General features: G+C 42.5%; 1 protein-coding gene across 1 annotated transcript; it reads right to left on the reverse strand.

Moving 5' to 3' along the window:
* Positions 1–6,700: 6,700 nt before the first annotated feature.
* LOC142072809 (C-signal-like) lies at positions 6,701–21,036 on the reverse strand. The gene is made up of 3 exons (XM_075130946.1): positions 20,397–21,036; positions 12,996–13,173; positions 6,701–7,295 (listed from the first exon to the last, which is right to left on the reverse strand). Exons 1-3 carry the CDS (start codon positions 20,721–20,723, stop codon positions 7,009–7,011), a joined length of 792 nt encoding a protein of 263 aa, XP_074987047.1. The 5' UTR covers positions 20,724–21,036; the 3' UTR covers positions 6,701–7,008.
* Positions 21,037–22,376: the final 1,340 nt, after the last annotated feature.

The raw sequence follows: 22,376 nt of genomic DNA on the forward strand, positions 1-22,376 counted from the left end.
TTGAAAATCACCATAACAGAAAAACTTTACAACAACCATGTTCTGGGTATTGGTTCATTCCTTCCTAAATGTGGTTTTCACCCTGCAGATATATTACTGATTTTCTCATAGGATGCTGGTGGGTCACTTGGTGCTGGCTCCCTATATCCAACTGCTATTACAGGTTTCCAGGCTCTTGTAAAGCAGTGGGAAAGAAAGAAGAGAGGGACTAGTTACCTCCAGTAGGGGTTCTTGCTCCAGTAGAGAACAGAAAACAAATTACACAGCTCCTTTCTCGCACTATCAGAAGCCAGAATGAATGGCCAGGGAATTCTGTTCAGGGGAATAGAGGACTAGGCTACAGCAAACACATGCAACAGGGCAGAGTAGGGGAGAAAGAAACAATACAACTGAGAGTGTGAGATTCAGATAAAAAGGTGACAGTACTTTTGGGAGAAATGCACTGAGCACTTACCATTTTAAAGATGATTAAAGTGCCTACATACTTTTGTGATATTTTACCACATAAGCAATTGCTGTACTTGCAATCGGGATGCTGTGCAGTCATAAACAGGACTACTGTTAACAGGCTGGGAAGGGATGGGGTCTGTAAAACAATTCCTGGATTAAGATCTGGTCAGCTATGATAATTTGAGAATCCCTGCCTTACTATAATGTATCTAAACTAAAAGCCAGACCACTGCATCCTGAATTGTGATTTGGCAACCATCAGACCACGTGTGGTCCATGGAGAGTTGGCTCTTCAGTGTGCTGGCTTTTCTTCTTGATTCCATCTGCTACTGTATGTTATATCAAGCTAAGGTACATTAAATACTTTCCTAATATTATTTTCCCCATGTAAATTGCTGCACGTGCCACAGAAGTACTACACAATTGCACATGAAGGGAGGTGGACTCTGTAGTTTTGAATATGAGAAATGGGTCTATGAAAAACTGTGTCTGTAAGATGTGGTCCTTGCTATTAAAGTATAGATTAATCTAGATAACAAAAACCACAACTGTAAACAAACAAAAAATACTATTCCAAAACGCAGAAAGTGTCCTGAGACAAAGAGAAGGGCGTGATGTCAAAGATGATCCAGCTGACTCATTAATATGATTAACAGATGTGATTTAAGTGCCTAATAGAGTGTGGAGGAATAGACTCACTTTTTCATGTGTGAAACAGTTTTGAGTTAAGCTTTATACTCGGGCTGTCAATTAATTGCAATTAACTCAAGCATTTAATGCAAAACAAATTAACTAGATTAAAGAAAATAGTCACAATTAATCAGTTTTAATCACACTGCTAAACAATAGAATACCAATTTACATTTATCATACATTTTTTGGATGTTTTTCCACATTTTCAAATATATTGATTTCAGTTATAACACAGAATACAAAGTGTACAGTGCTTGCTTTATATTATTATTTTTATTACATATTTGCACTTCAAAAAAGATAAAATAAATAGTATTTTTCAATTCACTTCATACAAGCTCTATAGTGCAATCTCTTTATCATGAAAGTGCAATGTACAAATATAGAATTTTGTTTTATGTAACTGCACTCAAAAACAAAACCATGTAAAACTTCAGAGCTTACAAGTTTATGCACTTATCCACTCAGTCCTAGTATTTGTTCAGCCAATCGGTAAGACAAACTTGTTTGTTTACATTTATGGGAGATAGTGCTGCCTGCTTCTTATTTACGTCATCTGAAAGTGAGAACAGGCATTCACGTGGCACTGTTGTAGCTCGCATTGCAAGGTTTTAATGTGCCAGATATGCTAAGCGTTTGCATGCCCATTCATGTTTCGACCACCATTTCAAAGACTTACATATGTGGGTAGTCCCACTGAAGCTTATAGGACTAGTCAAGTGCATAAAGTTAAGCAGGTGTGCAAGTCTTTGCAAGATTAGTGCCTAGTATAACAGACATATCAATTCTTTGTCTGTCCTTCAAAGGCATATCTGAATCTCAGAAGTCAAAGTAGTCCCCCAAATCCACCCCTTCACTGTGCTTAATGTTGGCTCCTCATTAGCATCTGCTGTTGAAATAAAATGTGGCAAATTTATTAATTAAATAAGCAGAGCTGGACAGGAAATGGTTTACTTGACTCATAATTTTTTTTTCTCTCTCTCATCAATAGATGTTGGTCCAATAAAAGATATTACCTCACTCACCTTATCTCGCTACACCTAGAACACCACTTTCATTATATTTATCCATAAATGTCATATGAGTTCTCTAATAAAAGCTTATGTCAGTGATCCTCACATTCACTGCAAGATGTATATTTAAGGATTTGTGTACATGTACTAGAAATATGTTCTAAAGTCTGTCACTAGCCAAAGAGAAAAACAGGTGTCTTCCAGACAGGAAGTATCTCTGTCAAAATGTAAATTAAACATTGTAAGCCATCTCAATGGGAGCCTTATTTACATACTGAGTCAGGACTTGGAGGAAAGTGTAGAACTGATCAATGAAATTGTTTTTAATTGTTCACTTTATTAATATAACTTCATAAGTAAAGTTTTATGAATGAAACCATTCATTCATAAAACTAGGTACCCCAATTGGCTAATTGAGTTTCACTTTCAATCCAATTGCTGCTTAAATCGCTGAAATTTACACGGTTTCAACAGGTTTCAGAGTAGCAGGCGTGTTTGTCTGTATTCACAAAAAGAAAAGGAGTACTTGTGGCACTGTAGAGACTAACCAATTTATTTGAGCATAAGCTTTCATGAGCTACAGCTCACTTCATCGGATGCATTCAGGGGAAAATACAGTGAGGAGATTTATATACACACAGAACATGAAAAAATGGGTGTTATCATACACACTGTAAGGAGAGTGATCACTTAAGATGAGCTATTACCAGCAGGAGAGTGGGCAGGGGAGGGGAAAGAAAACCTTTTGTAGTGATAATCAAGGTGGGCCATTTCCAGCAGTTAACAAGAACGTCTGAGGAACAGTGGGGGGGGGGGGGGGGCAGGGAGGGGAATAAACATGGGGAAATAGTTTTACTTTGTGTAATGACTCATCCACTCCCAGTTTCTATTCAAGCCTAAGTTAATTGTATTCAATTTGCAAATTAATTCCAATTCAGCACTCTCTTGTTGGAGTCTGTTTTCGAAGTTTTTTTGTTGAAGGATAGTCACTTTGAGATCAGAAATCGAGTGACCAGAGAGACTGAAGTGTTCTCCGACTGGTTTATGAATGCTATAATTCTTGACATCCGATTTGTGTCCATTTATTCTTTTATGTAGACTGTCCAGTTTGACCAATGTACATGGCAGAGGGGCATTGCTGGCACATGATGGCATATATCAATTGGTAGACGTGCAGGTTAACGTTGTAGTCCTTACTCAATGCTTAATCAGACAGATTTCCTATGTAATGAGCAAGAGTTTCTTTCTCTTAAAAAAAAAAAAAAAAAAGAGAGAGAGAGAGAGAGAATTTCCAGCCTTTAGTGTTTCACTGATTAAGTGCTGGGGACACAAACAAAAAAAGAAATACATAGGTACAGACTTCTTTCTCATCACTAAACACACACTAAAAATAACTTCAAGGACCTCTCCTGCGTAATGAAACTTGCACTTTTATTCTGAGAAAATAAATTTTGAAGTCACACTCTTCTTACTAAGACTCCTAGAATAAAATGTAAATTATTCTGTAATACAATAGGGATCACTGAACCTATTGTGAACAAAAAGTTCTCTTGAACATACTGTGTCTAGTGCTAACTTTTCACTTTATTCTTTACGTTCCTAGGAACAATCAGATTTCTGGAGCTCCTGGCTCTGAATAGTGCTGGCAAACTTTTAATTTTGTTACTTTATTTTTACATGGAACTTGGAGATAGAGGTTATAGAAATAGTTGTAGTCAACCACTGTAAGCAACAGCATTATATCTCCTCAGTGCAACAAAAAGAAAGCATAGAATAGAATTTGTTGTTTTAAAGTTCTCTCTGTGCCCACTGAAAACAGATTTTATTGTCCTATCACATCACAAGCTCTAATTAATCACAATAATATATACCAAGACAAATACTTTCTTCTGGCTGGTTGTTCTGTCTAGGGATACTGGGCAACAATTTATATTTTTTTTCTGGCCCATTTATAAAATACTGTCAGTATCAAGGTTTCAAGGCACACAGTTGTTGTTGTTTTTTTTTAAATACACAGTCTCATTTTAATGAGGAAATAAAAAAGAGAGAGAGAGAAAATAAATACCAGTCCCTTCATATAAAGGCTTGAGAAAATGATTGGAGCTTAGTGACCACTATCTTAATGATTAAGAGTAACAGAGTATCATAATGTCTTACTAGGCATTATGAGTAAACCCCCAGATGCACATTTTCCCTTAGAGAAATCTGAAACCTAGCTGGTTTCTCTGTTGATGACCTTTTCCCTGAAGGAAGAAATGGCAAGTTCTGATCTCTATCTGAAGAAGCTCTGATCATAAAGTGTCTTCACCTCTTCGATCACAAAATCCAGCCTAAACACAAGATGCAGAACGTGCCCACCTACATGTATAAAGCCAGCAGAAGGAAACAGGCCCACAATTGATATGGTGGCCAGGACATCCTGAGCCAATCAAGAAGAGCCATTGTTGGTTTTATGGTCTCTACATTATAATTATGCCAGTCTTCATTCCTCATGTCCCTACCAGGGGACAATATGTATAGTGGGGGTGCTGAGAGACATTGAACCAAACTGTAAACCCTGTATATGATGAATACCACTTCAAGCCAAGGTATCCGGAAGCACCTCCACACCCGTAGTCCCAGCACCTATGGTCCCTACCCCCTGGTCACTTAAACAAAATGAACACATACCAACAAATCAATTTTTGGAGTGGACTACCTCCTGCATATCAAAACAGATGAAAATAACCTGGGTTTAAAACAATACTATTGTTAGTAGGGTTTAGTTTCCCAGATCAAGGAGAGAAAACACTGTTTTCTGACAACCATGTAGACAATATTGGAGATTGGTTTCCTAGGTAATCTAGTGTAGTTTTAAAAAAAAATTTTCAGAAAAAGCTTTTCCCTGGTCAGAGAAACCAAGCTAGAATCCTTGTTTCTGCTGCTCAGAGAATCATGCTATAATCCTACTACCAACCAAGTGTAAACCTGGTTATACCTAGCTTGGTTCCAATCATAGCATACACGTGGCCTTCATAGTAAATATGAGGAGTGGGTAATATCCTCCTGACATTAAAATAAATAATGCGTAGTACTGATATAGCACTTTGTGTCCATAGCTCTCAAAACATTTTATAAAAATGAAAAATCATCATTATTCTCATGTTATAGATGAGGAACCTGAAGCAGTGGTGAACCGAACAAAACAAGTCAATGGCAGAGCTGGGCCTAAAGCTCAGGATCTCCTATCAACCAAATGCTTTCATTTCTTCAGACCATGCTACCTTTCCATGTCACATACAGTATGTTCATGACATGGACTCTTGTAAATGTCTCCCTCTTTGTGTTTTATAACAGAAACAAGGATTTATGTATGTCTCTGTCTCTCATTTCTCATTTGTGTTATTTTCTTTTGTTCTGACTCCCTGAGCCTTCCACAGTGAAAACCACCCACAATTTTTCATCAATGTTTTGTTGTCCTGTTTTTAATACCCCAAGAAGATCTTCATGTCTTTATTCTGCATGTACACAAGTGTGATGTGATTTAGCTGTCACCAGTATGATCAAAATTCTGAGTAGTCAGGTCGTGTACAACAAAACACAAGGACTGTAAACAGTATGCTTGGCATAGTTTATGTGATCTTCCCCTGCGTCACCAGTTGTTTTGATTTTCTGCTTTCTAGTACATCTCTTGGAGCTGGACAAAGTTCACAGGGTAAAGAGTACTGCTCAGTGATCGATATAACAGTTTTGTCAGTCATTCTCTTGTCTCATTAGTCTCAATCTCATATGTGCTGTGCAGCAATAATTTCACATAAGTCTGTAAGTGGCCTGATTTTTAGAATAAGTATGTACCTGTGCCTCCAATGAATATGAACCTGTAATGTCATTCTCCATCCCCAGTCCAAGTACTGAGAGTTACATTTGAACAACATGAACATTTCACTAAAACTTGCCAATCTTTCTTCTTTGTTATAACATGTGAAAATAAGACAAAGCAACAATGACAAAATTGTAATCAGAATCTTATTCATGCTCTCATTGTATGGTAAATACTTAAAATGCAGTTAGCACCTGAGTTTTTAGGAAAGGTGTGTCCGTTTGTATGCAGGGGGTGGCGGTTCCCTGCAGCCAGTAACTTTTAAATCTGGCATCCCTCAATAAAAGAGGAAAAAAAGAGAAATGGGGGAGAAAGAGAAGATCTGCAGCAGACTTGCCCAAAGTGGAGCCAACGTTCACAGCTTTCACACTGAGTTGTGTTTTCACCACTGTCAGACGTCACCATTAGATTTGATTTAATCAGCTCTGTCCTGAACTGTTGTATCACCTTTCAAACTGATAGCACAAAAAACAAAGAGAAGGTTACAGGCAACAGCCTTTTGAAATGGCCTGTCTCCCACTGCTATGTAATTCCTTTTCTCTCTAACCTCACCCAATTTACACAAACCCAGGCATGGTATCTGAATAAATAAACACAAATCTTTGCAGCAAATCATTAGCAGTATGCTTTTATTATCATTAATAAAATCGTAACTATACTCTCTACCTATATACTCTCTCTAAAGTATATTCTCTATACTTTATTGCACCTTTTTTAGGGACTCTCAAAACCCTTTACAAACAGAAATAAATTTAGCCTCAAGAGCCCTGAGGTTGGTAATTATTATCCCCATTTACAAGGTAGTGAATTAGAGGCACAGAGAAGTTAAAGTGATTTGCTCAAAGTCACACAGCAAGTGACAGAACTCGGATTAAAATCTAACATCTTTTGGATGCCCTCATAATACGCCACAACAAAAGGTTTACTAAAGCATTAGTCTAGCAAGATGCTCTCATCTCCACAGTACCGGAGCATTTCCATTAAAACAAGTCTTTACCAAGGTAGTGCAGATCCATCCCAAGCAAAGAACTTTCCTGTTTTCCCCATATCAAGGTTCTCAATAATAGTCATTAGACAATTAACTGAATATCCTGGGGTGAACAGTTTGTCCTTGGGAACGTTCTTGTGATAAGGCTTTGATAAGTCAGTATTCACAGTTCCTGGATGCAATGAAACACACACCACTTTAGTTTTCCCTCTTCCAAGTTCAATGCTGAGATTCTTGGTAGCCATGTTCAAAGCTGCTTTAGACATCCTGTAGCTATACCATCCACCTAAGGCTAAAAACAATGTGTCAGGTAAGCAAGTTCTGCAAAGCCACAAGCAGGATTATGTCATAATTGTTGCATGTTAATATATTTGGCAGATTTCAGAATAATATATTAGTGAATATCCCTTTGGTCATTTGCTGGTACATTCAGCATTATCCCATATTTTTTAGCCGTGGGGAAGGCTGTATTTTTTTCTTGAAAAAGATCTAGCAAAACCAATGGATTCATCATTGTCTTGCTTGTCTTTCTGAAAGATAAGCTCCTTGCTCAACCAGATGTTATGAATTTGATGCAACAACCACTGCATAAAATTCTGTAGTCTGTTATGCAAAAAGTCAAAATAGATTATCTTAATGGTCCTTTCTGGTCTTAAAATCTAAGAAAAATACAACAAAATAAGTAATTATAGAAAAAAGAATAGTGGACTCTTCCTATTTACCCCTTAGTTTCCTTCTAAATTCAGTTACCTAGTTCTTTTACATTTACCTCCCCATTTTTATTTGCCCAGGGACAGATAGGAAGTTAACGGTAGAATTGAGATAAGTTTTCAGGAAGTCCTTTCTCCCAGTTCTGTACTCAATCTACTAGTTAACACTGAACTCAAGGTTCATGTTTACCTATGCCATGCTAGCAGTAGCCATCTGATTTTAAAAAGTACCACAGTGTCTATTTTAGAATTTCTTGTGTTGCATAATTAATTCCCTGAGCGTATGAGTCACCCAACCAAAAATGAGTCACTCTCTAATTTTATACCAATATTATACCTAAAATAAAAGTTTTTTTCCCTTCATCACCCATTTACTTTAGCATGTAATTAATCCTTTTCACAAAGTCTCAGAAATGCAGCTTCATGTAAAGGATTTTTTAAATTTACTGTTAGAATAATTCTCAATGTTTTATAAAGCTGTTTATCCAGAAAAATCCACAGTGTTTTACAAATGATATATAAAAGGTATATAAAGAAATTACTTCCGCACTCCCCAAATGCATGCACATATGAAGTGAAACATAGCATGTATAAGCTAGTGCACAGCAGTACTACACAACAAAATACAACTGGAAGTGAAAGATATATCCAATTGAAACTGCAGGAGGAAGTTTAGAGGAACAAAAAGGAATAACTCAAAATGGAATTTTGCCAAGACAAAAGGGTTAACATCCTATTCTTGGAAAAAAAAAAAAAAAGGACCTTAGAATCTTCAGTTACCACAAATGGTCAGGTTCTTTGGTGCTTTATAACACACTATCATTTTGTATTGTGCCTTTCATACTTTCGCTCTATAATAGGTGCAAGCACAGTCTGAACAAGGAAGCCTGGCATGTTTCAAAACTGCTGTTTCATTGGGAAAACTGACTGGAACTTGTTGTAACAGAGTGGGACATGACAGGATCAAATTATGAACTTTATGTTGTACTGTGTGTGGAAATAGTACCTATGTGACTTCATAAGTCTGAACTTGTCCAAGGGAAAGCCTCTTATTAGGCTGCAATCCAGACAGTCGCCCTGCCTGGGCAAGGTGTTTGGCACCTCACTGCAGGGCTATCACTGAGAAGCCATCAAGACTTCAATCTGGGGCTACTGACTTTGATTGTCTCTCAACTTCTGGTCCTACCCCCACAGAACAATGTTTTTTCTACACAGGGGTTCACAACGTGGGAAGATGAGCAAGTATGGCGAGTGGGTCTGGATCTTCTCAGTTGGAGCACGCATCACAAAGACAGAGACCCTATTTAAGAGGGAGGTTCTGTTCTGTGCAGTGGGCTGACCATTGCCAGCCATAAGAAAGATGTGCCGGAGAGACACTGCCCGGCTTGAAATGCTGATGAACCACTGACTCTCAGAAGGGGTGAGCTAAGACTAGGCGTATCTCAGGACTTTTGTTATTTTCAAAAAATCTGTAACTGTGACCCAAAAACCTTTTAATGCCAACTGGCCAGGGGGTGTAAAGGGTTTATAGAAATCTCTTGAGTCTTGTGTATACATTCTAGTTCACCAAAGAATGCCAAGCGATCTTGACTAAAAGCCTTTGTCACAATGGTCATTAGTATAACTGTGAAATGTATGTACAGATACTATGTAAGGAGTTTTATATATATATAGGAAACTTTTCCTTGCCCTTGCTTCAATTTAAGTCCACTGTTTCTTGTCCTATCCTCAGAGGTTAAGAAGAACAATTTTTTCCTCCCTCCTCCTTATAACAACCTTTTATGAACTTGAAAACCGTTATCAAGCCCCCTATCAGTCTTCTCTTTCCCAGACTATAAATATATCTAAGTGTTGTGGCGTTAAGCAAAGTGCTGATCCTGAGCTGGCTCTTACAAGCTAGTGTGTCTACCACTGTTCCTTTGGGAACAGCATGGTTGGTAGTTCTATGCGGGTTCAGTGGATAAGGAGCTGACTATACAGGGAATGCTCTGAGAGGGTTCAGGGGTTGGTGTGGGCATTCACTAGCCTACACAGAGGGAGCGAGGGCTTGCACAGGCCATGAAGGAAGTGCTTGATGTGTTGCCAGAGGCTGGTGGATTCAGGGAGCTGATTCACAGCAGGCACCAACAAGGCTGCCTCACATGTAAGGGCAAGTGGTGGTGAAGTGTCTCACCACCCAGGGTACCCCTAGGGAGTGTCACAGTAACTCTTGAGTCTTTGAAGAGTAAAAGTTACTATGGTTAAGAAATTCCATTGCTAAGCCTGTGTTCTTTGTTTTCCTGCCACATTGTCACTGCCAGGAAGCTCCCTCCATCCTGAGCCTGTCGTGTGTTCCCCCTGCTCTGTGGAAATGGGGTAAATGGGGTGCAGGAGCAGGGGGAAAGGGGACACCTTGACATTAGCCCCACTCTCCCCCCAAGCAAGTAGGAGGCTCTGGAGAGCAGCTCCAAGGCAGAGGGCAGGAGCAGCACACGGCAGTGGGGGGCAGGACAGCTGAACTGCTGGCAATTGATAGCCTGCTGGGCAGCTGCCACACAGGGAACTTAGAGGAGGGGGGAGCCGATAGGGGGCCTGCCGGTCCACCCTGGTTCCAAGCCCCCACCAGCTAGTGCAAACGGACTGCTCTTCCTGCCAGCAGTGGACAAAGAAGGTGGCTGCCGAAAGACTTTATAAGGGAGCATTGCACAACTTTAAATGAGCACGTTCCCAAATTGATCAGCAACGTAACAACGAAACAACGTTAACCGGGACAACTTTAAGCAAGGCGTTACTGTACACTGAAATAAGCCCTACACGTCTCGTGGAGTTATTATGTCAGGGAACATCTACACTAGCAAAGTTACAGCACTGGCAGATACAGCGCTGCTCAGAGAGCGCTGAACAAAACCGCTGTTGTATTTTCACACTGTTAGCTGCCTGCCCAATAGCGTGTTCACACTTGTGCTGGTATTCGGAGTGGTGCACTCTGGGCAGCTATCCCACAGAGCACCTCTTCCTTCTCTACCGCTAAGAGTTGTAGGAAGGCGGAGGGGGTTGCGGGACATTGTGGGTCCAAACCCCAAATAAATCCGTTTTACCCTGTATAAACTTTATACAGGGTAAACTCAAACCGTACACCCTCTATAACACTGATAGAGAGAGATGCACAGCTGTTTGCCCCCACAGATATTAATACTTACTCGGGATTAATTAATAAGTAAAAAGTGATTTTATTAAATACAAAAAGGAGGATTTAAGTGGTTCCAAGTAATAACAGACAAAACAAAGTAAATTACCAAGCAAAATAAAACAAAACATGCAAGTCTAAGCCTAACACAGTAAGAAGCTGAATACAGATAAAATCTCACCCTCAGAGATGTTTCAATAAGCTTATTTCACAGACTGAAACAAAAACAACAAGGAGTCTGGTGGCACCTCAAAGACTAACAGATTTATGTGGGCATAAGCTTTTGTGGGTAAAACACCACTTCTTCAGATGCATGGAGTGAAAATTACAGATGCAGGCATTATATAATGACACATAAAGGGAAGGGAGTTACCTCACAAGTGGAGAACCAGTGTTGACAGGGCCAATTCGATCAGGGAGGATGTAGTCCACTCCCAATAACAGATGAGGAGGTGTCAATTCCAGGAGAGGCAAAGCTGCTTTTGTAATGAGCCAGCCACTCCCAGTCCCTACTCAAGCCCAAATTAAGGGTGTTAAATTTGCAAATGAATTTTAGTTCTGCTGTTTCTCTTTGAAGTCTGTGTCTGAAGTTTTTTGGTCAAGTATAGCTACTTTTAAATCTGCTATAGAATGTCCAGGAAGATTGAAGTGGTCTCCCACTGGCTTTTGTATGTTACCATTCCTGATGTCCGATTTGTGTCCATTTATTCTTTTACATAGGGACTGTCCGGTTTGGCCAATGTACATGGCAGAGGGGCACTGCTGGCACATGATGGCATATACAACATTAGTAGACGTGCAGGTGAATGAGCCTCTGATGGTGTCGCTGATGTGGTTGGGTCCTCTGATGGTGTCGCTAGAGTAGATGTGGGGACAGAGTGGGCAATGAGGTTTGCTACAGGGATTGGTTCCTGGATTAGTGTTTCTGTGGTGTTGTGTGTAGTTGCTGGTGAGTATTTGCTTCAGGTTGGGGGGCTGTCTGTAAGCGAGGACTGACTTGGAGTTACACCTCAGAAAGCTGCTTTACTGCACAGAAACTTGCCAGTGTAGACAAGGCCTCAGTGTAGTAGGGCACTTACATCAGTGTCTACACTTCAGCCTTCCTCACACTGACATACTTAGGTCAACATAAACTGCCTTATGTTGACCTAACTGTGCAGGGTATACCAGCTCTGAGGCCTTTTATGACTGAAGTCTGAGTTTCACATCTCACACAAAAAACATCATGTGAAATCCTGGCTTTGTTGAAATCACTAGCAAAATTCTCATTGACTTTAATAGAGCCAGGATTTCACCCATCTCCAGCATCAGAATGACCCCTTGCATCATGCTTGGGACATCAGCTCAATGAGTCAAAGGGGAAAATGAGTCAAAGGGGAAAATGCCACACAAAGAATCCATACCAATATCAATTCCTGCAGTTTGTGAGTTCTCTCTCTAGGTCTCCAATTCAATGACTGGCCCAGCCCAATACTGCTTAATTTATGATATTTGACAAAGTCACATCCCCAAATGGTATAGCTAAAAGTCACAACAGACCCAGAAATTGCATGTAATGTCTCTAAAGTTTATATTAAAGAGACTTACCTATCCAAACACTGATCTTCCAAATTATGAGGGATAAAATGAAACCGTCTACTTAAATTATAAGAAATGTTTGCAAAAACTTTTTGGAATGGATTTTTAAAATACTCCTTGAATATTCATAGTGCACATACTTTCTTGAATGTTTGATAAATAAATATGTCATTCACCACATGCACCTGAACAGGAATATACAAATTTTAAAATTAAAAGATTGCTGCAGAATATACCCCCATAATTACTTTTAGCAGTGAGAAGGAATAAAGAAAATAATTCAATATATATTTGTTAGATAACATAGCAGTACAATTTAAGCAGAATTATTCTTTTTACTTCACAAACCATTTTTGCAGGAAAAATATAAATTAAGATGCAGTAATACTTAGAAAATTATAGTGATCTTCTGCATTGATATTAGCTACGCTGGCCCACACCAGCTGGATGTTATAAAACTTTAATATATCAATCATTTATCTTCTTATATGAAAAATAATTAGGTTACTGCATACCATTCATGTCAAACAGTACTTACCATTGTCTCCTATGGAGCCTACTTTAGCTGTCAGGTTCACCAGTACGGCCCTATGCTGTTTGGCCTGGTCAGCAAACTGATGTCCAAATGCTCCAGTTCCTTTCCGCAACAGAGGGGCAAAATATTTAGCCATCACTAGGGGCCCTATGGTGTTTGTTGCCAATGTTATGGAAAGACCCTAGAACATTAAGAAAAAGAAGAAAAAAGTAGAAACTGTAAAGGTAAATAGTCTACAGCCAGCAAATTCCAGTTTTAAAGTTCCATCTTGTGCTAACAAAAGATATAAAATCACATCATCATCTCTCATCATCTCAGTGTGATATCATTATCACTAACAAACATTACTCATTATTGGTCCTGACTTAGCCCATCTGAAATGGTATACTGTAATGTAAGGGGTGACCCTTTCAGAAGTGTTGACAAATCCATATTACTATAGTTTACGTTGCGGTGATGGTCAAAAATCCAGTGAGGATCAGAGTCCCATTATGCTAGGCAGAGTACAAATGCCTCAGAAGGTATTATCTATCCTGATGAGCAATCTTTTTTAAAAAGACAGAAGATAAAAAGGTGGGAGAAACCATGCAAGCAAAGTAATGCGCACATGCCTTATTAATTCCATTTCTTCTTCCTTGTCAGATAAATTAATAATTCATTTTTGTTTAGTTAGACTCAATATGGAGCATTGCTGCCTTGTGGCATTTTGTTACATGCACTTATTGAAGGCTAGTTAAATTAAAACGATTTAACCTAAAACACCAAGTAGCATTTTTTTTTCTTTTTTGTTTTCATTGACACTGAAAACAAAGCATTAAACTACTTTAGCTCTTTCTGACTTTGCTGATATTGTTTGAACTTTGAAACATTGGTCACTGGGTATCTGGAAATAAACAACTGGTACTAAAACATGTTGTTTAGTCACAGGAGCATACAGGTTTAAACTAAGAGGTCATAGCTCAAATTATCTATTCAGGTCATCAGAATGTGCAACTTTAAGGACAGTCAATTCATGTATACTTTGGAGTTAAATTATTAACTTGGAATACTAGAGTGAAGGTCATGAAAGCCACTCCATTCTAAGGCTCCAATACTGCAAAGATTTATGCAGGTGCTTAACTTTAAGCATGTGAGGAGTCCATTGTGGTCTTTACAGCATCAGGGCTAATACATCTGTTTTTCTTTTCTAAGAATTTTCTGAACTTTTTTCCCTAAAAAATCTCAAGCTTAGTCTAGCCCAGGAAACCAACAATATGAGTTAAATCAAGAAAAAAAAAACAAGAGTTACTTAACACACAACACAAGATGAAGGGATGGAACAGGCAACGTTCTGTAACTAAGGTTATGTCTACACTAACACTTTTGTCAGTAAAACTTTTTGTCAGTTAGGGGTGTGAAAAAACATACCCCTGACCGACATAGTTTCACCGACAAAAGCGCCAGTGTGGACAGCGCTATGTTGGTGGGAGACTCTCTCCCGCCGACTTAGTTACCGCACTCGTTGGGGGTGGTTTAACTATGCCGACAGGAGAACTCTCTCCCGCTGGCATAGAGCGGCTACACGGGAGACCTTAAAGCAGCACAGCTCCTGCAGTACAACTGTCCCACTCTAAGTGCTTGGCTACACTTGTGAGTTACAGAGCAATAAGGGAGCCCTGGGTGCACAAGCTCACTATCCATCCACACTGGCAAGGCACGTAGAGCGCTCTGACTCCGCGGCTACAGCGCTGCTGGTACTCCACCTCGGCGAGTGGAATAATGTTTGCTGCACCCCTGCTGGAGTGCCGCAGCGCCAGTGTGAACGAGGTGTTGCTTTACTGCGCACTGATCAGCCTCCAGAAACGACCCATAATCCCCCTGAGTCAAGTGGCCACTCGTCATTGTTTGGAATCGGCTGTAGGAATGCGGAAATGCCCATTGAAAGCTCCATTTCTGACAGCCGGCTGCTTATCTGCTCCGAGACAAAGCAACCATTAGTGTGGAATGCTGTGTGTGAGAGAGAGAGAGGCGGAGGGGGGGTGGGTCTGCCGCTGTCTAAACTTACAAGAACAGCATGCTGACATGCTCTCAGCCCCCCAAAAACCCACTCTCTCCCCCCCACATACACACAACACACTGCCTGTCACACTCCACAGCGCCCCCACCCCACTTGAAAAGCACGTTGCAGCCACTTGCATGCTGGGATAGCTGTCCATAATGCACTGCTCCCAATGCCGCTGAAAGTGCCGCAAATGTGGCCACGCTAGTGCACTTGAAGCTCTCAGTGTGGACAGACTGCAGCACTTTCCCTACTGCGCTCTACAAAGGCTGGTTTAACTCAAAGCGCTCTACATCTGCAAGTGTAGCCATGCCCTAGGGTCTGTAGTGTAGACATAGCCTAAAGAAAAACAGGGAAATAGGAATAGCCCACTTAGCAGACAGTTATGCTTAGTGAAGTCATTTCACATTCAGAAAGAGACAAAACAAACATACAAACTCCCAAACTATTATATTGTTGTTACTTAAGGTTAGGGATCTGATGAAGACAGGGTGGGATTTTCAAAAGCACCTAAGTGAAGCACAAGTCCCACTGAAAATCCTATCCTTAATTAGAAATGCTGGCCAGCTGCAGGGATGCATAGCCAAAACCTGAGCTGCACTGTGACCCCTGGGCCAGTTTGCAACACCCAGAGAGGGACTGAGGCCCAGACCCACGTGACTGGAGCTGAGCCCCATTGCTGGGTTGGGTGAGTGCGGTGTGGGCTTCCCCTCCAACTCTTCTCCCTGCAGCCCCCCTCAGTGGTAATTTCTTTGGAAGGGTGGAGGCCCTCACTGTCAGATTTTGCCCCAGGCTCCCTAAAGCTCTGTGCGGCCCTGGCTAGTTGGTCTACTGGGAACCAGTGGGAAATAATTTTACTTCCACTGTCATTATCGTGGAACATGATGTAAGGATGTATATTTGGGGAGATGAGGGAAGGGATTGCTTTTTGTTATTTCATAGCTCTCTGAAGTGTGCTATTGCCATTTGTCCTTTTTTTACCCTCACCAAAGACTTAAGTTATTTTTGAGTTGTGCTAACTGGCCAAAATACATTTTATTCAACATATTTTTCAAACATTCTTTGAAGTTGCACAATGCAAACATACTTACTCCTCAATGTGCTTTATGTTTAGACCATGCTAGTTTTGAAAGAAAGTTCTGAAGGCCCGAAAATAACATCTTGAACATACCGGGTGCATTTTCATGACTGAAATATACCTGCACAGTTCCAGATGGGCACACTCCGTCTATCTGGAAGCATGCGTGCTGAAGAACAGCTGTCCAAACAGGCCCTCTAAATTTGGGCACCTTGCCAGCTGTGTGTGTCCCCTTTTTCTTTTCTCAGTGGTTGTTGTTTTTAATTACATAAACACATTCAGTTCAAATGTCATGCATCCTGGAGCTCTGCACTGCAGAGTGCTCTGTGCATTGATGAGCATGCAACAACAGGAATGGCTGGTTGGAGAAAAAGCCCACTAGACCCGTTTCTATTGCCATGAGGAGCCCTTTCTCCTGGCACTGGATGAGGCCCAGTAGGTGGCATGTTTTTTCTTCTCAGGCCACTAGTCACCTATTTCAACATGAACATGCTTTTAAAGCCATGATGCATGTTCAGGTGTCTACTGATATATTTATTGAAATACACCAGCTGCGACCAGATCATAGAATCATAGAATATCAGGGTTGGAAGGGACATCAGGAGGTCATCTAGTCCAACCCCCTGCTCAAAGCAGGACCAATCACCAATTAAATCATCCCAGCCAGGGCTTTGTCAAGCCTGACCTTAAAAACTTCTAAGGACGGAGATTCTACCACCTCCCTAGGTAACGCATTCCAGTGTTTCACCACCCTCCTAGTGAAAACTTTTTTCCTAATATCCAACCTAAACCTCCCCCACTGCAACTTGAGACCATTACTCCTTGTCCTGTCATCTTCTACCACTGAGAATAGTCTAGAACCATCCTCTTTGGAACCACATCTCAGGTAGTTGAGAGCAGCTATCAAATCCCACCTCATTCTTCTCTTCTGCAGACTAAACAATCCCAGTTCCCTCAGCCTCTCCTCATAGCTCGTGTTCCAGACCCCTAATCATTTTTGTTGCCCTCCGCTGGACGTTTTCCAATTTTTCCACATCCTTCTTGTAGTGTGGAGTCCAAAACTGGACACAGAACTCCAGATGAGGCCTCACCAATGTCGAATAGAGGGGAACGATCACGTCCCTCGATCTGCTGGCTATGCCCCTACTTATACATCCCAAAATGCCATTGGCCTTCTTGGCAACAAGGGCACACTGTTGACTCATATCCAGCTTCTCATCCACTGTCACCCCTAGGTCCTTTTCCGCAGAACTGCTGTCTAGCCATTCGGTCCCTAGTCTGTAGCGGTGCATTGGATTCTTCCGTCCTAAGTGCACTTATCCTTGTTGAACCTCATCAGATTTCTTTTGGCCCAATCCTCCAATTTGTCTAGGTCCCTCTGTATCCTATCCCTACCTGCCACCGTATCTACCACTCCTCCTAGTTTAGTATCATTCGCAAATTTGCTGAGAGTGCAATCCACACCATCTTCCAGATCATTTATGAAGATATTGAACAAAACCGGCCCCAGGACCGACCCTTGGGGCACTCCACTTGATACCGGCTGCCATCTAGACATGGAGCCATTGATCACTACCCATTGAGCCCGACAATCTAGCCAACTTTCTACCCACCTTATAGTGCATTCATCCAGCCCATAACTTGCTGACAAGAATACTGTGGGAGACCGTGTCAAAAGCTTTGCTAAAGTCAAGAAACAATACATCCACTGCTTTCCCTTCATCCACAGAACCAGTAATCTCATCATAGAAGGCGATTAGATTAGTCACCTTCCCTTGGTGAATCCATGCTGACTGTTCCTGATCACTTTCCTCTCGTGTAAGTGCTTCAGGATTGATTCCTTGAGGACCTGCTCCATGATTTTTCCAGGGACTGAGGTGAGGCTGACTGGCCTGTAGTTCCCAGGATCCTCCTCCTTCCCTTTTTCAAAGATGGGCACCACATTAGCCTTTTTCCAGTCGTCCGGGACTTCCCCTGATTGCCATGAGTTTTCAAAGATAATGGCCAATGGCTCTGCAATCACAGCCGCCAACTCCTTTAGCACTCTTGGATGCAACGCATCTGGCCCCATGGACTTGTGCACGTCCAGCTGTTCTAAATAGTCCCTAACCACCTCTTTCTCAACAGAGGGCTGGCCACCTCCTCCCCATGCTGTGTTGCCCAGCGCAGCAGTCTGGGAGCTGACCTTGTTCGTGAAGACAGAGGCAAAAAAAGCATTGAGTACATTAGCTTTTTCCAGATCCTCTGTCACTAGGTTGCCTCCCTCATTCAGTAAGGGGCCCACACTTTCTTTGGCTTTCTTCTTGTTGCCAACATACCTGAAGAAACCCTTCTTGTTACTCTTGACATCTCTTGCTAGCTGCAGCTCCAGGTGCGATTTGGCCCTCCTGATTTCATTCCTACATGCCCGAGCAACATTTTTATACTCTTCCCTGGTCATCTGTCCAATCTTCCACTTCTTGTAAGCTTCTTTTTTATGTTTAAGATCCGCAAGGATTTCACTGTTAAGCCAAGCTAGTCGCCTGCCATATTTACTATCCTTTCGACACATCGGGATGGTTTGTCCCTGTAACCTCAATAGGGATTCTTTGAAATACAGCCAGCTCTCCTGGACTCCTTTCCCCTTCATGTTATTCCCCCATGGGATCCTACCCATCAGTTCCCTGAGGGAGTCGAAGTCTGCTTTCCTGAAGTCCAGGGTCCGTATTCTGCTACTTACCTTTCTTCCCTGTGTCAGGATCCTGAACTCGACCAACTCATGGTCACTGCCTCCCAGATTCCCATCCACTTTTACTTCCCTTACTAATTCTTCCTGGTTTGTGAGCAGCAGGTCAAGAAAAGCTCTCCCCCTAGTTGGCTCCTCTAGCACTTGCACCAGGAAACTGTCCCCTACATTTTCCAAAAACTTCCTGGATTGTCTGTGCACCGCTATAGTGCTCTCCCAGCAGATATCAGAATGATTAAAGTCACCCATGAGAACCAGGGCGTGCGATCTAGTAGCTTCTGCGAGTTGCCGGAAGAAAGCCTCATCCACCTCATCCCCCTGGTCCGGTGGTCTATAGCAGACTCCCACCACTACATCACTCTTGTTGCTCACACTTCTAAACTTAATCCAGAGACACTCAGGTTTTTCTGCAGTTTCGTACCGGAGCTCTGAGCAGTCATACTGCTCCCTTACATACAGTGCTACTCCCCCACCTTTTCTGCCCTGCCTGTCCTTCCTGAACAGTTTATAACCATCCATGACAGTACTTCAGTATGTGAGTTATCCCACCAAGTCTCTGTTATTCCAATTACCTCATAATTCCTTGCCTTCACCAGGACCTCCAGTTCTCCCTGCTTGTTTCCAAGGCTTTGTGCATTTGTATATAGGCACCTGCGATAACCTGCTGATTGCCCCCCATTCTCAGTATGAGGCAGGAGCCCTCCCCTCACAGATGTTCCTGCCTGTGCTTCCTCCCGGTATCCTGCTTGCCCACTTACCTCAGGGCTTTGGTCTCCTTCCCCCGGTGAACCTAGTTTAAAGCCCTCCTCACTAGGTTAGCCAGCCTGCTCGCAAAGATGCTCTTCCCTCTCTTCGTTAGGTGGAGCCTGTCTCTGCCCAGCACTCCTCCTTCTTGGAACACCATCCCATGGTCAAAGAATCCAAAGCCTTCTCTCCAACACCACCTGCGTAGCCATTCGTTGACTTCCACGATTCGACGGTCCCTACCCCAGCCTTTTCCTTCCACGGGGAGGATGGACGAGAACACCACTTGCGCCTCAAACTCCTTTATCCTTCTTCCCAGAGCCACGTAGTCCGCAGTGATCCACTCAAGGTCATTCCTGGCAGTATCATTGGTGCCCACGTGGAGAAGCAGGAAGGGGTAGCAATCCGAGGGCTTGATGAGTCTCGGCAGTCTCTCTGTCACATGGCGAATCTTAGCCCCTGGCAAGCAGCAGATGTCCTCAAGTGATGGCTTCACAGTTACCAAGCCACCTTCAATAAAAAAAAAAAATCACCCTCTCCTTCAGACCTCTTTCCATTAACAAGGATTCCCACTTCTCTCCACAGCATGTCAATCTAGCCTGGCTGAGATTAATTAGTAAATACTTAAACCGACACACAATTTGGACAAAACTCCTGAGCAGCTGAGCTCCGAGGGAACGCACTTGCTCAGAGCACTACTGACAGAAGGAGGGGTCTTCCAATTAATCCCACAGGAGCGAAATACACCAGGTCTGCACGAAATACGCTTTTTTTTTTTTAACCCCACCGATGTTTCCACTAAAGGAAACTCTGGCCCACCTCTGCCGAGACCTCCTGGAGGCTCGTCTCTCCTCTGGCGCTGGGATGCAACACTGCCCCAGAGTTGATGAGCAGATCCAGCCGGCCATGCTCCTTCGCCACTACTTCCGCTGCCTCTCGGATCTCTGCCTCCCGGGTGGCGTCCAGCCGCAGCACCGTGAGGTTCTGGGGATACAGCCCGTGCAGCGCTTGTAAGGCGCTGGCTGTTCCGGGGCTCCTGCAGGTAGCGATCACTCTCGCCTCTTTCCGTGCGGATAAAATGTGTTTGCAGAAGTGCAGGCCGAGCCCCCTGCTGGCTCCCTGCACCAGGACCACCCCTCCTGCCATCGCCCCTCCAGCTACACCCTGCACCTCATCCTCCCCCGGCCCGATACCGCATGCTGCCCACTAACCCCACAGGGCCACGCCCTCCGCCCAGGCAGCCCAAAGAAACCAGGGAACCCCTACCGCTCTCTAACTGATCACTGCTAGTGACATGCTGCATTCCCCATAGAGGTGCATGGCTGGAGAGGGGCCCTTCCTGGCAGAACAGACCCAGTTCGTTTGCACCTTTGCATGGGCCAGGGAAGCTGCTACAGCTCTCAGCGAGCACAGGAAACGCATGTTCTCAGCGCTCCCGGATTTCTGTCGCACCGAATAGCATCACACGCGTTCAGCCCCCTGCTCTTAGCTGCAGGGGTGGTGCGTGAGGATAACTGGGATTCGTAGTGCCCTGTCTCGTTTCTGTGTTGGCAGCTCACAGGGTTTGGACTCCATTTCCCAGGACCGCCTGGCCTAGATAAGGCGTTATAAATACAAGGGCAGAGGAAAAAGCCTGCTGTCCTGCCCAAAGGACCATGGGAAATGAAGTCCCAGTCCCATTAGTTCCTATAATAAAGAACGCATCGGGAGCTAACGACATCTTCAATATTCTGTGTAATAAGGCTGTATTAGCCCTCCACTCCCATTAGTGTAAAAAACTGAGGACAGCCCTATCGTGTAATTGTAGATCATGTGGCTATTGTTCCCCCTCCCCTCACAGAGGGGGGAAGTCCAGCTGAGCTTCTCCCTACCCAGGTCATGATTAAGGGAGAGTTAGAGAAGCATAAGGGAATGAAAAGAGAGATGATGCAATATTGACAACTCTTCCTATTTTATTGTGAGAGTCACGATATATTTGGTGTTTTTCTTAAAGCACCAGCTCCTGGAGTCAAGTGGTTATGTGAGGATCTCAGCTTTCATTTAAAAAAAGGTAGGTCCATATAAGAACATAAGAACGGTCATACTGGGCAGACCAAAGGTCCATCTTGCCCAGTACCCTCTCTTCCAACAATGGCCAATACCAGGTGTCCCAGAGGGAATGAATAAAACAGGTAATCATCAAGTGATCCATCCCGTCACCCATTCTCAGCTTCTGGCACACAGAAGCTAAGGACACCATCCCTACCCATGCTGGCTAATAGCCATTGACAGACCTATCCTTCATGAACTTATCTAGTTCTTTTTTTTATCCTGTTATATTTTTGGCCTTCACAACCTCCTCTGGCAAAGAGTTCCACAGCGACTGTGTGTTGTGTGAAGAAATACTTCCTTTTGTTTGTTTTAAATCTGCTGCCTATTAATTTCATTTGGTGACCCCTAGTTCTTGTGTTATGAGAAGGAGTAAATAACACTTCCTTATTTACTTTCTCCATACCAGTCATGATTTTATAGACCTCAATCATATCCCCTCATAGTCATCTCTTTTCCAAGCTGAAAGGTCCCAGTTTTATTAATCTCTCCTCATATGGAAGCCGTTCCATATCCCTAATAATTTTTGTGGCCCTTTTCTGAACCTTTTCCAATTCCAATATATCTTTTTTGAGATGGGGCGACCACATCTGCACGCAGTATTCAAGATATGAGCGTATCATGATTTATATAGAGGCAATATGATATTTTCTGTCTTATTATCTATCCCTCTGTTAATGAGTCCCAACATTCTGTTCTCTTTTTTGACTG

This window comes from Caretta caretta, chromosome 7 (genome assembly GCF_965140235.1).
Source record: "Caretta caretta isolate rCarCar2 chromosome 7, rCarCar1.hap1, whole genome shotgun sequence".
NCBI classification, from domain to species: Eukaryota; Metazoa; Chordata; order Testudines; family Cheloniidae; genus Caretta; species Caretta caretta.

Bases quoted from the DNA above. Each gene is read 5' to 3' on its own strand.
- LOC142072809 (XM_075130946.1), bottom strand. From the start codon at position 20,723: ATGGCAGGAGGGGTGGTCCTGGTGCAGGGAGCCAGCAGGGGGCTCGGC. The intron at 13,174-20,396 runs GTGGGCCAGAGT...TTAATGTTCTAG, and splicing joins TCCAGGAGGTCTCGGCAGAG to GGTCTTTCCATAACATTGGC. The intron at 7,296-12,995 runs GTAAGTACTGTT...CATTGTTTTTAG, and splicing joins AGGCTCCATAGGAGACAATG to CCTTAGGTGGATGGTATAGC.